Below are 16,041 nucleotides of genomic sequence, written 5' to 3' on the forward strand. Positions count from 1 at the left end.
TATCTCATCTCCTCCTCTGCTAAGTGTTAATTGTTGAGCCTCATGTACCTCTAACCTTGGCATACTTATTAAGTCTTCCATAAATATTTCCATTTGTGCTTTTTCTTGATTTTCACATTCCTTTTTTTTTTTTTTACAAATTTAAAAAAAAATTCTGAAATGTCTCTAATACCAATACAAGATTTCTAATTATTTTTCTTGTTATATGTTCCCTAAGTATGGCAACAACCCTTTCTATCTTCTTTTGCCTAAGTCATTGTGCTAAAAGTTTTTGTGCTCTGGGGTTATCAAAAACAGTTGCTTAACAGCAATCTTTCTAAACACATACACATTATCCAGATGCTTCCATATTTTCTCTTTAGCACGCTGTAGTTGTGCCTCTTCTTGTTCTGTGAGATTCCCCTTATTCTGCAATACTTTAACAATTGTCAGCCCCTACAAATAATATTTGTTCCTTCTTAATCATTTGAAATTTTCTTTTATTTCTGCCCTGTTTGTAAACTCTACTTTCATTTTGTCACACTCACTAACTATAACTTCTGAATAAATTTCTCTCTTCCCTAATACCTCTTGAATAACTTCCACTACCAGTTCATTAAATTCCTCTCTTTTAACAGGTAGGTGGGGAAGTGCCAGTGTCTCATGTTATTAGCACATGATCTGAAGTAGTTATTAGATGAGTGCTGAAGCTTTCAACTAAATGCACAGGTTCCTGTGAAATATCTGTCTAGTCTAGTCCACTTATTGCACCTTGGGGAATAATATGTAAATTCTCTCCAAGTTCCCACTACTGAATTAATGTCTTCCATACCAAATATTTTCATAAATTTCTTCAGAAATCTACCTGCATTTTTTTATTTTCCTTTCTAGGTCCCCCACATATATCCTCCCTGTTACAAATCAAGTTATTGTCCCATTTATAAGACATATTCCCTACTTATTATTTCTCCCCAAATTGTATTAAACTCCATCATAGCAGTTTTAGGTGGAATATAAATACACACAGAGTAATCCTCCTCCCTTGACTGGGGAAGATTCATTGAAGGTATTCAACTCTTTCAATTTTTTGAGAAGAAAAAAAAAACAATCTAACAACACTTGACAAACATTTAGGGATTACTTTCATCCAAGAAAGAATATGTGTATTCATTGTTTATTCTTTAGGACAACATATGATCCTACAGAGAATTTAGAAGGTCATACTACAGAGCCAAAAACTTTAAATTTGTTCAGTTTCATGACTCATTAATAAGAGACTGACATGTTTGTGGTATAAGAAATGATTAAACAAGGGTCAGGCTATTAAAACAAACAGTATAAATCTTATAAAATACCTAGGGCAGTCTGCAGAGCAATTGAAGTATTGAGTCTGCAATTAAAGTAACTAGGTGATGAGCAGGATTTGTGTGAGGTAATTTATGGTCAAATAAAAAATAATAATAATAATAAAACATGAAATAAAGTCAAAATTAATTGCAAAAGTCATGTATATGATAAAGAGAATCAGGTGACAAAGTATGGCAGCAAAACTAGAGAAAATAGAAAACACTATACAAGAAAGCTTTGCAATATATTTAATAAATTCTGCAATTGTCTTAGAAAATAAGTGTTACAGTAAAAATAAGTGTATTCAAAATAATTTGCTTGTTGATGAAGTAAAATGATTTGATACAGTAGGATGCATAAATGCTTCAGAAGCATGTAAAACACTGAAATTAAAATGGAAGTCACCCATTTGATAGAAATGCTGAGACTTAATGGACAGAATGTTGAATTTACACTCCACAAAGCTGCAGAATAAAATATTTTGTCTAAAAGTAAATATAAAATACTTGGATTAGAAGGCATTGAACAAAGAGTTGTATGCACATTGTTAACTTATTCTGGTGGGAGGTTGACATAATAGTTAAGGTGTTTATCTTACAGACACAAGGTGCAGGGTTTGATTCTCATGTGGGGTAATTGGCTAGGCTTAAAATGGCCCACAATATGAACATATGAACTTATAGTCAGCCACTGGATCGCAGTTTTAGATAAAAAATTACTGACATGAGTAAGAAAATTAGATGCGTGCTTTTCTGAAGTTGTAACACATGAGGAAGTAAATTCCCCTAATGTTCTGTGTCATCTTCTTGTAAGAAGTTAGGAATATTAAAGCATGGTTACAGTATAAAAGTAAATAGTGCATTTGTACACAAAGAGTCAAGCAGTCACAGTGACATATCAGATACTGCACCGATACCCTGTGTGACTATGCTGATTTATTTACATGCTTATGAAGTTTTCAAGAGTATCCCATGCAAATAAATTATGCTGCTACACTAGTAATATATACCCAAGAAAAGTAAAGGTAATTCACTGAAGTAAAGATAGGAGCTAAAGCAAATGAAAAGCGTAGGTATCATTAAGAAATAATCAAGGCATTTCAGACTGGATGAATAATAAGGTTACAGTTGTAAAGAAATGCACAATTTACATTTAACAGTTTTGAAATAAAGTGAGTAAAAAGGAAAATTGCCATTTTTTTTACCACTGAAGAAGAAGACTAAAGAATGCCAAATACTTTTTTTGTTTCAAATCTAGATGCAGGAAGGTTTCTGGAACATACAGCAAATGAAGTGAGCTCCATTTTGTGCACAGTTAATACAATGTTAGAAGGTAGCAGATTCCTTTGTGTTTTGTTTTGCATGTTGCCAATACCAGAGGTGTTCCAAAGAGTTATTCCATAATCAATTTACTTATTTATTGCATTTTATTTTTTTTATCTCAATGAATTCAACAATTACAAAATAAAAATAAAATAAAAAATAATAAGTCAATAAACGGTTAGAATTTGTTGTAAACATAACTGATGATCTGTTAGTGGGTAATCAAAAAAAGGGACATTACAAGAAAGTCATATAGCTGGTAATTAGATTAAGACAACATGATTTCAAGTTAAATAAGAGCAAATATAAAATAAGTGTGAGAAGACTGAACTATATGGGTCATATTATAATGTCAGATGGACTGAATGTGTTAAGAAAAAGCTTGAGTAATTCTGTGAATGTCAAAGCCAGAAGAAAAATATACACCACATCAATTTCTGGGAATGATAAAGTATTTTGCAAAGCTTGTACCTAATATGTATATGATAATTATATTTAAGTATATTTTAGAGCATAATATAATTTTAGAAAGGAACTACAAACAGGAAATGAATTGTGCAATGATTAAAAAACAGTTACAAAATGCACCAATGTTAAAATATTAAAATGTGAAAGAATATAATGTGTTGCAAGTAGATGCCAATTTGAATAGTACAGAAATTGAGATCTTACAAAATAATACAAGTATATGTAAATCGACAACATATATAAATGCAGAGAACAGATATGCTTTAGATAGATAGATAGATAGATAGATAGATAGATAGATAGAAAGACAGACAGACAGACAGATAGAGATATTACATTTATTAGCTGAGTAAGTGAGCTGGTCCAAGTTCCTATTTCAGTCAGTTCCCAAGCCTAAAGATAGTAACAGACATACTTTTCAAGAATTATTTATGACTTATTCAGTTATACGTGTATATATTAAAACTACATTTGTCACATAGCAGGCATTTTTTCAGTAGCAATGGTAAGTCTAAATTGCAGTCGTAGCAACCCTTAGAAATAAGTTCAGATTATACATATTAAGACTTACATTGAAACAATGTGCAAGGAATACCATTATTATGGGGAAAAGACACCTTTCTGACATCAGAAAAGTGCATAACAAGCTTAAGCATCCCTCACTGCTGTTACGCTCCAGTCTCATACTAGAGCATTAACAGTGGTCAGTGGCCACCACAGAAGGGGAGAGGGGAAGTACAAAGTAGTTAGAAAACATTAAATGGATAAGACAGCTGGCTGAGGTTTTTAACAGCTATTCGTATCTCTTTGTGCTTGCCCTTCCCACTACTCTTCTGTAGTGACTACTGTCTATGTGGCAGCGGTATGTGTGAGACACCTTTCAAAACTGTAACATACATATTACTCCTACACTATTTTTCTCTGACTACTGTATTACATAACAGCAGGAAAGCTGAGAATTAGATTCCCTACTCAAGCTATATTACTGATGCCTAAAATCAATTTAAAGTAATGGAAATGCTGAAAAGCAATCCACAGAAACAGAAATACTACTATGACAGAAATTGTAGAACACTACCATACTTACAGAATGGAGACAAAATAAGAATACAAATGTCATGGAAATGCCCACAACCTGAAGCTGAAGTTGTTGATCAAACAGCCAAGCCAATAGGCTGTATTGCTCATAGGGAAGATGGAAACATGCATATAAGACATCACAAAGTTGCATTAGACAAATATATGAAAGTTAAAGTTCCAACAAGGCAAACACTCAGAACTGTCACAACCATTTGTGTCACCAAAAAACAGACAATATGAGAAGTGTCGATAGTAAAATGTTGCACAGAGAGAAAGAGGATACTCCAAAAGTTATGTCTTCATGACAAGCTGCTCACCAAGAACTGTTTCAAAGGAAACTCCAGCTGTTCATTGTAGATAGTTCCATTAAATTTTCCAAATATGGGATACCACTGAAGAAATCAAGCAGATATATGGATTTTGGAGATTTTAAATGATTCTGAGGACTGTTGTCTTTAGCATGCTCAGGAAGATTTTATGTTTTGATTTTTATGCAAACAGTTCATGGCATATTTAGTTCAGTGTTAAAGTTCATTTATATTATCATTGTAACAATGCATGCTGCCTTATGTATCAGATTAAAAAAAGGATGTTATATAAGGGGTATGCAGTTTCAAGGATAATTAGTGATCTACAGTGATGTGCATGTCATATAGATAGCTCGTCAGGACAAGTATCATAAAATATAGACATCAGTATAGCTATATCACATCTGTATAGTAAAATATAGACATAAGTAAGGCTAGATCACGTCTGTAACAGCTATTTTTTATTTACAGGCCATCTAGACACTATAGCCTCTTTTTCCTAGGTGTTTTTGTCCCCTGTCTGCCAGAACCTCAAGCCTTCCCCACTCAGATTATGCAGTTCACTCCCCTGTACTAGGTAGGGCATTATCCCTGTACAGTACAAGAATTAGAGATCGAAAAGAAGGCAATTATGCAGGTACCTATGGAAGTGGTTTGTGCCCTTTCCAACATTTTGCCAATGAAAATATATGTATGGCCTAACCCCACACCCTGAATAGAGGGACAAACTACGCATGTCATCATGGGGACCCACAATGCCACTCCCCTGTGAGTGTATGTTCTTATATACTTACTAATAAAAGATACTACCTGCTGGTGACTTAAGAATGAAATGCCTTCTCCTCATGATGTTCACAATAATGCTGTCACTCCTTCAAGTACTGTGGCTGTATGCCTTCTGATGTGATCCATCCAACTACCCGAGGATGGGCATGACCATCCATCCTGGTCAGCTTCATCAACTCAGGTTGAGTGATAAATTAAATTTGGGTCACTTTGGCTGTAGTCAGGGCTTTGTCCCTCTATACTGTCTAATGGTAGTAGCTGTTTATCTGGTCTATCTGAGCTGAGAAGCACACAAAAGGGCTATAAGTATTTTTTTGCACTTCTCTTATATGCTGTCGATGTATATAAGCAGTTTAAAATAACTGTACTGTCTGCTTCTGCTTTAAAGAGTTAATTGCACTGTATTACATTGTATCTGTTAGTTGTAGGACTATTGTAGATAGTTTGTGTGGTCTTGCTACATTTGGGCTCCAAACCAGCTATTCTACAATAAGAAGGTGTTTTTCTGCATCCTTGTGACAGAAGTGTGCTCATCTAACCTGTATGAGTTGGAGATTGCTGGTGGAAGGCTTATTGTGTGCTTTCCTGATTAATAGTTACCTTAAAACCTGTTTCTCTTTGCTCTTTTTTAAGCCTCTCATTTGTGCCATGCTGCTCTTCATGCAGAGGTGGTTAGCAGTGCCCTCTACAGACGCAAAAGCCTAGAAATTCAGTTTTTCACTAAACAGCTGTCAGTGAAACCCTCCCAAGCTTTTCTGCTTCTCTAGGAGCAACTTAGTTGCACACTGAGCAGTGTTGCCTTATTGATCATCCTTAACCCCCACAAAGTATATGTCCATCTTGTAGTCTCCGCATTACAAGCACAGCCCTGCCAAATTAACTCATTCCCTTCCCTAATAAAACATATAGTAACAACCTGTTATCATGGACAGTCAGTTTTCCATCATCTATCTGGCCAGCCTAATGGTCATGGGCATCTTGAGGCAATGTAGCAATTGTCTCATGTATACTGGCAACCACTTAATCCTGAAACAAACAAATTCTTTATGTGAGAGATGTAGTTACAGTATGAAATTGGAGACAAAACTCTGTTATAAGGACAAATCAAATGGCAAACAATTTGTGAAAACACACACACTTCCCACACTAAATAAGGGCATGACCCATAAACCTACATATGTGGAAGTACTCACTAATAACTTACCAAAATATCAGAGGCCTCCCAAACAGAAACCACTTACATACATAACAATGAAATAAAATAACAACAACACATAATAACACACATACCAGTGTCTCAGCAAATAAACCCATAAGGTGTAACACCACAAAACCTAATGTATTGGTCATAGGTGACTCCCCTCACCAGGCTGGATAAGGAGCAGGTTACAGTTAGCTGCCTGTCAGGTGTCAGGATCTGTCATGTCACTCAAGTAGTCAAGTACAAGTATGACTCAGTCATAGTCCATGTGAGGATGAATGACTTGAGACACACCTCACTGGACTATATAAAGAGAGACATGACTGACCTCTCAGATTATGTGTCACAGGCAGCCTTAAGCAGAATTCTACCTTCTCCATGGATGATGCCATAATACAAACAAAAAAAATGACTGACTTTAACAATTGGCTTAGCTTCTGGTGTCAGTCCAAGGGGATCCACTATATGTCAGTCTGGGAATACTGGCAAAGGCATTAGCCACCCCTATTGTGCCTTTTTTAGGCAGTGTCAAAATAAACAACCTCCCAAAATAACAAAATCCTCTCTAGATAAACTCAAGGGTACTGCGGCTTAATGTTAGGAGTCTAAACAAGAAACTGCACTCCCTGGAAGTATCAGAAGATGCTGACATCTTTGCAGTCACCAAGACATGGTTCAAAGATGCAGAAAGCACCCCAGCCATGTAGGGCTACAATGCCTTCCATACATTCAGACCACAAACTGAGCATAAACGAACCAAAGGAGGAGGTGTACCCATCTTTATTAAGGATAAGTACAACTCTAAACTGGTCAAACAGTATTACTCTCTTGAGCTACTCCATGTCCAATTATAGGCAAAGCCCCCTACCATATCATAGCTACCTATAGGTCCCCTACCATGAAACAGGAAAAGTATACCACAGAATTTTTCAAAGACAAATTACTTCCTACTAAGTGATGGTATAAGAAGTTTCAAAGCCCCCTCAAATGCAGATAGCATGGACTCCTGTACAGAAGTGTACAGCAATGCCCTGTATAACCACTTAAGCAGGTGTACAGAATCAGCTATACCTGACCAGTTTAAAATTAGGTCTTGCCAAAAAAACAAGCCACCCTGGTGGACCCCTAGTATAACTAGGCTATACAACAAGAGAAAGAAACTAATGTCCAAGAACAAGAGGGAACTGGCTCAGCAGAGAAATAAATCCCTCTCTAGCTTAAACAAACAAACGAGATCTTGTCAAGTCCTCCAAAGCTAATTATGATGTAAAAATAGCCTCCCTGGCTAAGGATAATCACAGGGCATTTTTTAACTATGTCCAAAATTTAAAAGGGAATACCCACATGTGTGCTGAACTGGTTGTGGGTGGTACCACCCATACTCAACCAAACATAATAGCCAACCTGCTAGCTGACAGATTTGGAGCAAACTCACCCCCTGTCCCCTCCAGCCTAACCCCAAAGTATACCTGCCAGCATTCCTCACCCTATTATCTTAAGAGAGAAGGTCATCTTGGTGCTCTTCAAGGCCAAAAACGCAGCATCAGTGAGGCCAGACAACATTCCAGGTTGCCGTTTAAACAACTAGAAACATAACCTAGCAGACACACTTGGATCCCTGTTTAACCACAGCCTGTGAGCTGTCTATGTTGTGGCAGAATGGAGGACAGCAACAGTAATCCCTCTGCACAAAGGGAGACCATCAACCAACCCTGTGAATTATAGGCCCATAAGCTTGACTACCCTTAACCCATGAAGTATCGTCATGTTCTTTTATACCTTCCCTAGATTTGTTGTTTGATATATATAATAGTGTTTGGGCAAATGTACCTTTTTGTATGCTTTTACATGTCTTTATTTAATCTGTCTTGACTACTCTAGCTGCACCATGGACTGCTTGTCTATTTGCCATTTTATCACTTCCTAGGAGAAAAAGACTAAGAGAAGTATGATTTTATTATTATTATTTTTACAGGTTCAGCCTATGGGTGTGGCTGTTTGTTTGAGACTGCAGCCATGATGCATTCTTAAGAATATTCCACTGCTGAGAAAGATGTTGTTTTCCACGTTTACTAATTCCCACTCATATTATCATTCCCTACAGAACTGAGCCAATTGTTTGAACATCTACTGTTACGTTGCCTACAATCAATTCTGCATTCCTTCTCAATACCGTAGATATAGACTATGATTTGGCCTTCTGATTTACCCTAATTTCGCCCAGATTTACTGGTCGTAATAGAGGTAACTCACTGTAATTATAATTACTGAATTACTGAACTAGGTTCATATGAGGACCCGTAATTACTGACACAGTAGTCCAACATTTGAATACCACTGATTGTGTAAAATAAACTTCTGCTTATTACCATTTATTACGTCTGCTGAAGTCCAGCTCTGTGCTGCCTTTAATGTATAGAGTTTGAACGGTAGAGCAGTCTCCAGTTTATGAAGTGAACATCCGATAACGGATCCTAACTAGCAGCAACGTATTGTGCACGCGTAGCTCTAAGGCTATACTAATACTAATAGGCTCAATGTCCGGATTTAACGGGGGTATACAGTACTCCTGTGACTTAGTTCAAAGATTCTGCGGTGTCATTTAACCGGAATTCTGATTTTATTCAATTGAACTTGAAGGGATAATGTATTTTATCTTTGCAGTGGTACAAGTTATTCAGCCTCTGTCTCGGGTGCTGAAGTACTGTTAAGCGAGAAACTGAAGGGCGAGTTTTGGTGAGGTAAGAAGTGGCTATCTTATAATTTTCCTGAAGTTACGTTTCCATGGTCACCCTTACCAAAGGCATTAAATAACGGTGCTGGAAATAACACGTCTGCAGTTAAAATAATAATTTGTATCACGTACTGAATTTCTTCATCCTGAAACTCCCACTCATTTTACCACTCCCATTTTCCACGGGAAAGAAAAGGACCGTTTGTTTAACGGGAGCTGTCACTTCAGCACCACGTTGCCAATTCATTTGAATTAGAAGGTCTTGCCAAAGCTTCCTTAAGCACGTGTATTGTGCCACTGGATGACTATTAGGCAGTCTAAGGTGAGCACCAGGTTTTCAGGGTGAGGTAATCGCACTGACTGCTGGGAAAGCCCGCAAATGGATTGAAAAGCAATGTAGGCATTGTAAAGGAATCCTCGTTGTTGTGCAAGCTGCAACAGCTCCTGGAAAAACTGCACGAGTCTGCAAGATACCTAGCTCATTTCATTTATCAGACTGCTTCGAATGAGTTTAATCCAGAAGTTAGTGGAGTGTCAAGGTGCAAATGGCTGGTCTGTGAGTGCTTACATGTCAGGTACAATGCTCTTTATTTTCTGTTCCAAAATTAATTAGGACTGGCTTTCTTTCTACCCAAGACGCAGGGAACAATGAGGCTATATCACTAGTAGATGAAGGCAGCGATCATGGCTCAATTAGTTAATATTTCATCGGACTCTGAAAAGATATCGATATCGTATAGCACTTTCTATGACCACATACGAATTTTAGCGGACTGATTAAGACTGAAATTGTGTGTGCTGGAGCTCATAGATCTTAACCAATCAGGGACAAATCTCAATAGACTCAGGGACAAATCCAGAAATAATCAGGGACAATCAAGGACACTTTTAAAATAGTGGCACTATTAACATGAGACATTGACAGAATAAAGAATGTGAAATTAATATAAATTTTCTGAAATAAAATAACACGATAACTCTATTATTATTTATTAAGTATAATTCACTACCTTATCTCCATAAATCATAATTTTAGGAGGAATTAAGAGAGACAGAGATAACATATGAGTCAAAATTAGGGACGTCCCTGAAAATTAGGGACAGTTGAGAACTATGCTGAAGCAGACTTTGATAGAGCCACGTTTCACAGACACTATGTGTTGCATACCTCTCAGCTGTTCAGATTTTCGCAGAATGTCTATTTTTCCTTCATATTTTGGTCTGTTTCTCATAAAACCTGTGGTCTTCTATAGTTTTATGGCAAATTAATGAGGACTGAATTCACTAAATAATGACAGGTATTTGTGGTTCAGACTTCACATCGTTCTAAAATGTCATGATAACTCAAGACCTTTTCTAAGTTTATGAGACAATGATTTAAAATAAAATAGAAATGTGGTCAGTGTCGTTTGTTTGTGAATCTTTTCTAAAGAAAATGTAGTTTTCCGCGGTTGTTTACAAAATGCATGTAGTACAAATTTGGTGATCAGTGACTGCAAACAATAACTTTTATGCAAAGTTGCTGTAGAAACTATATTACATTAATGCTTACTTTTAGAAACCAGTTTGTCTAGACTTAAGAGTGTATACATTACCATACCTATGTTGCTTTAATACAGGAATAACTTGAAAATAAGGTGACTGTGTATTTCATTCTAATGGTGTGTAACGCAGATTTCTGTCTTTCTACAGGTTTCTCTTCCCTACCTGTTTGAAACTCAGCATGACAGGCAAGAGCTTGGAAGTATTGAGCGAAATCTGTTATGAAGACAATGAACCAGTCAGTATCAATGTAGGTGGTTTTAAAAGAAAATTGCCTTCCAATACCTTACTGAGATTTCCAGATACCCGACTTGGCAGACTGCTAAGCTGCCAGTCTAAGGAGTCCATACTGGAACTGTGTGATGATTATGACGACACGAAAAAGGAGTTCTACTTTGACAGAAATCCCGATCTTTTCCCCTATGTCCTTAATTTCTACAACACGGGTAAACTTCACGTGATGGGGCAATTGTGCGTGTTTTCCTTTAGCCAGGAAATTGAATACTGGGGGATAAATGAATTTTTCATCGACTCATGTTGCAGTTATAGCTATCATGGTAGAAAAATGGAGCCCCACCAGGATAACATGGAAGAGAAAAGTGAAGAGGGTAGTACGTCATCATCTTTCGATGACATATTAGCGTTTTACCGTGATGCATCAGAGTTTGAAAAACAGCCACTTGGAATATATAGAAGGAAAGTTTGGCTTATGTTGGATAATCCTGGTTATTCTGTCCCTAGTAGAATATTCAGTGCCATTTCTATTCTTGTGGTACTTGGTTCGATAGCAACTATGTGCATGAACAGTATGCCAGATTACCAAATTATAACTAAGGGTGGAATATCAGAGGAAGACACAAGATTTGAAATAGTAGAACACTTTGGAATAGCTTGGTTCACGTTTGAGCTGCTAACTAGATTTGCAGTGTCTCCTAGACCAGTTTACTTTTTCAAACATGCACTTAATATCATTGATCTTACGTCGATTTTGCCTTTTTACTTAACACTGGTTATCAATCTAGTGGTTGAAAGCAGTCCGGCTTTGGCAAACCTTGGGAGAGTAGCGCAGGTTCTCAGACTTATGAGAATATTCCGCATTTTGAAACTTGCTAGACATTCAACTGGACTTAGATCTCTCGGAGCCACTTTAAAACATAGCTACAGAGAAGTTGGGCTTCTTTTGCTTTATCTCTCTGTTGGGATATCGGTGTTTTCGGTGGTGGCTTACACCATAGAAAAAGAAGACAATGACGATTTGACCACTATTCCCGCCTGCTGGTGGTGGGCTACCGTCAGCATGACTACTGTTGGTTATGGGGATGTCGTGCCCTGGACAATAGCCGGCAAACTGACAGCATCTGCTTGCATTCTTGCTGGAATACTCGTGGTGGTGCTCCCTATAACCCTCATCTTTAATAAATTTTCACTTTTCTACAAAAGACAAAAACAGTTGGAAAGTGCCATGAGGAGTTGTGACTTTGGTGAAGAAATGAAGGAGATGCCCTCTGTCAATCTGAGAAATTACTATGCTTATAAAGTTAAGTCATTGATGGCAAGCCTTACAAACATGAGCGGCAGCACACACAGTGAGCAAAGCCTGAATTCTTTAGATCATTTATAGCTTCAGCGATACCAGGTTAAGGTGAACAGAATTCTTTGTTTAAAACGTGTCCCAGCCAGGACCCAATGGGCTGAACATTCAGACGACCTCTATACGTGAGCAGACAATATCGACCTCCTTACTGGTAGCCTGGCATAAACTACAGCCGCTGCAACTGCAGGATTCCTTGCATAACCACACTGCTTAAAACACAAATGTCAGTTAACATGTGGCACTCTGACCCTTAAACTATAGATATTTCATAAGAGAGCTACATATGTCAACGCAGCGCTAGTAGTCAGATGAAAATATAGGTAAAGGACAATTAACAGGAAGATGAAATCTATTATATTTAGTGTACTTGAACTGTTAAATGTCCGTAGCTCCGATGTTATTAAAGTCGTGCCATGTTGTTTGTTCCATATAATCAAATTAATTGTCCCTTTACAAATAGCTGTGCCAAAGCAGGCAAACTGGAAATAATACACATTCTAAGAAGTGATAAGTTATAACTTGTCATTTCTTTAATGTTTTCATTTTTTTAGTACTCAAATATCTTGAGTCTGTAGTATAGTGAATGCTGCTCATGACCGTTTTCAGTTTGGAGACAGTTGTCACTAATGTCCAGAAATTATGTCACCATCTTAACAAGAAAAATGCTATACTGTAACCCAAAGTTTAAGCTACAAAATGGACCAACATATATTTGTTTACAGAAAAAAACAAGCATCAAGAAAGCACTCTTGAAACCTGCAATGTTTCTCGTTGGGTTAATGAGTATAGGGAAATATATGGATATGGTAATTTATCAACTTCTATTTCTCTTTTTATTATAAATAAAAGTGACGTGATATGCATTGCTATAAATACTTAAAGGTCGTGTAATTGTCATTCCAGCTCTGGGCATATACTTCTTTCCCACTCATCATGATTTATTTTACAGTTTAGTGATGCTTTGTAATGGTAATATCTGTAGTGAGTGGAGCTTAATTTACAAATAATTAGGAGGCGAAATTACAATCCTGAAGTTTGTTAAGAAATGGAATTGCCATCCTCAGGAAAAGAAACTTTCCTCTTGAGCTCAGAAAATATTTAGAGGATGCTTTTGCCAAATTTAGCCCCTGCCAGTGACAGAAATGGCAACATCTGGATAGTGAAATTAATTATGTAGTTTATAGGCACATTCACATATCTATGCAATAAGCTCAACTGTAGCTCATTAAAGTCTTCCCAGCTAACAGGCATCGGGACACAATAGACACAATGTACTCAAAGTCAGTCTGTTAAGATCTATACAAACAGATGAATGCTTTGTCATATATGAAACTGCATAATATATGTAGAAAGATGACAAAATTGTAATTGGAGTCTGTAACTTATTTGGTTTACCTAGTTTTTAGGAGAACAGGACTGGGAAATATAGTACATTTTTGATTGTTTTATTCGTGCTGCATTTTAATTGTAAAACACTATACATTATAGAAGTAAATCAATGCCACCATTCAAGGGAGTAGTACAAACAGCAACTGCCCATGTCTGGTATTAAAATCAGCACACAGGCTTGCACGAAACAGAATACTAAAAGAAGATGTGTGTGTGTGTGTGTGTGTGTGTGTGTGTGTGTGTGTGTGTGTGTGTGTGTGTGTGTGTGTGTGTGTGTATATATATATATATATATATATATATATATATATATATGCTGTGATGGTTTGGTGCCCCATTCAGGATCACTTTCTGTATCTTACACCCAGTTAGTGCCAGAACAGACTCTGGCTCTAAATTATTTTGGATCTCATTAAGCTGGTAATCAGAAAATAAAAAAAATAAAATAATAATGATCTGATGAAATCACTAGTTCAGGCGCAAAAGCTCTAATCTTTTAATATTTTTACTGTTTATTTTATTATTTATTAAAGTGTTTATTCTGCCGTGTTGACTGGTTGCATTTTTTTCTATAATACTATTTTAACCTGCTACCACAATCCACATCTAGAGTAGAATATGTTATGGTATAACATTTCTGTAACACTTTCAGTTTGCAACAGATAATTTTTTAATGTAGAAAAATATTCTCCTTATGAGTGAAATGAATAAGGTAATCACAACTTATTTATGAATTTATTATTCTTAAATATTTGAAATATGAGTGCCAGACTACTTCTTAGCATTGCCAGCTCCATTTACTACAAGTTGTCAGCCAGACAACAATGCAGGTGAGCATGGTTAGGGTGGCTAGAGTATGTAGGACTGAACAGTCAGTGGCTAGTTCTCCTATCCCAGGGAAAAGGACATTTTTCTACCATTGCAAGATTCTCTGTAGGAGTCCAGAAAGTTTTACCCCAGCATGTAATTTTTTACTGAATATATGTGATGACAGAACACAATAGTACTGAGCGTGTAAAGATGTTGGCAGGGCCAGCATGTGAACACCTCACTTGTCCAACAGCATCGATTGCTTCAGGACAAAAGACATAGGTAAAACCATAATCTTCCCCAATGATAGGTGAAGGTCACCCAGTGCTAGCGTTCATTTCTCACTATTCCACCAATAAGAAAGGTGGGGCCAGTGAAAGTTTATTCCCAACTGGAAAGGTGAGTCCTATCAAGAATAATGTGAGGATTTGTATCAGGTAGAATAGTAGGATATGGGAATGAATGGCTTAATGGGAAACCTGCTGTCGAGCTAAGAACAAAAAAATACTTTATTCTGATTAATACATGGTGGTCAAGTTATGTATTCTGAATATGAACACCTATGTCTTCTTTCAGCTTTAGTAACATACAGTGAGAAATTCAATGTATAATTGTGATGTAGCACCATAAAAATATTGTTACTTTATACTTTGTTGTGTTAAACTCAAACATCATCCCAAATACATAAAAAACATATTTATACTCTAGTGAGTTTGCAGAGCTATTGTGTGTAATGCATATAATATAATCTTATACTCATATGTTAATCTGCAAAATCTTTGTACCAGATGCAGACTATAATGGAGAGTGGAAACATCTGAAGGGATAATGGTCCAGAAAGCTTTCATGTAGCAGTACATGCCAAATTCTGATTTACTGCACGTTATTTTAACAGATCTAAGTTAAAATGATTGGCCGGAAACATTATCAAACTGGCAAAGCAAACTGGGAAATAAAGAACCCCTGTTTTATGTAGGGAAAAAAATATATTGCTCTTCCTATTTAAGGGTCATATTTTCACTCCAAAAGTTGCTATTGCTACTGAAAAAAGAGTATGTCAATATTTATCATATTCACTCAAATCATTTGTAGGAATCAGATCAGCATTTGGTTTCCTCAATCAGAAGCATGCATATTAAGTGAGCTTAGATTAAATATATCCTAGGACTGCCATAACACTGTCATGGATTTGATATATTACAGGACTACAAGGAAAAAAACATGTGGTACAACATTAGTAAAGCCTATATGTTCAGCAGATGACGTCACAATGGCCAGCTTTTTTTTTCTGAGTCAGATGACAAGCTATGAATCAAGGTTTTGATTATTAATGTATTGTGATAAAGGCTGCTTATGAGTGCAACATTTGAGCACCACAGAAAGCTTTGGATAAATCCAAGCAAAGTGTATCAGCTGGTATCCTTCTTTCTATTGCTTAACTGATAAGTCCCTAAAATGTGTCAGATTCATGCTGAAAGATA

The 16,041-nt window shown here is 36.6% G+C and overlaps 1 protein-coding gene across 2 annotated transcripts; it reads left to right on the top strand.

Moving 5' to 3' along the window:
• Positions 1-9,264: 9,264 nt before the first annotated feature.
• KCNS2 (potassium voltage-gated channel modifier subfamily S member 2) lies at positions 9,265-14,018 on the top strand. Of its 2 annotated transcripts, none has more exons than XM_044065639.1 (2): positions 9,265-9,547; positions 10,918-14,018. In XM_044065639.1, the coding sequence occupies exon 2, from the start codon at positions 10,949-10,951 to the stop codon at positions 12,386-12,388; it is 1,440 nt and encodes a 479-aa protein (XP_043921574.1). In that variant the 5' UTR covers positions 9,265-9,547; positions 10,918-10,948; the 3' UTR covers positions 12,389-14,018. The 2 variants fall into 2 exon arrangements, with proteins under 2 accessions (XP_043921574.1, XP_043921575.1); XM_044065640.1 differs by lacking the exon at positions 9,265-9,547 and adding an exon at positions 9,588-9,800.
• Positions 14,019-16,041: the final 2,023 nt, after the last annotated feature.

Source organism: Protopterus annectens, chromosome 3.part0 (genome assembly GCF_019279795.1).
Source record: "Protopterus annectens isolate FY-2018-M chromosome 3.part0, PAN1.0, whole genome shotgun sequence".
NCBI lineage: Eukaryota > Metazoa > Chordata > Ceratodontiformes > Protopteridae > Protopterus > Protopterus annectens.

Bases quoted from the DNA above. Each gene is read 5' to 3' on its own strand.
- KCNS2 (XM_044065639.1), top strand. From the start codon at position 10,949: ATGACAGGCAAGAGCTTGGAAGTATTGAGCGAAATCTGTTATGAAGAC.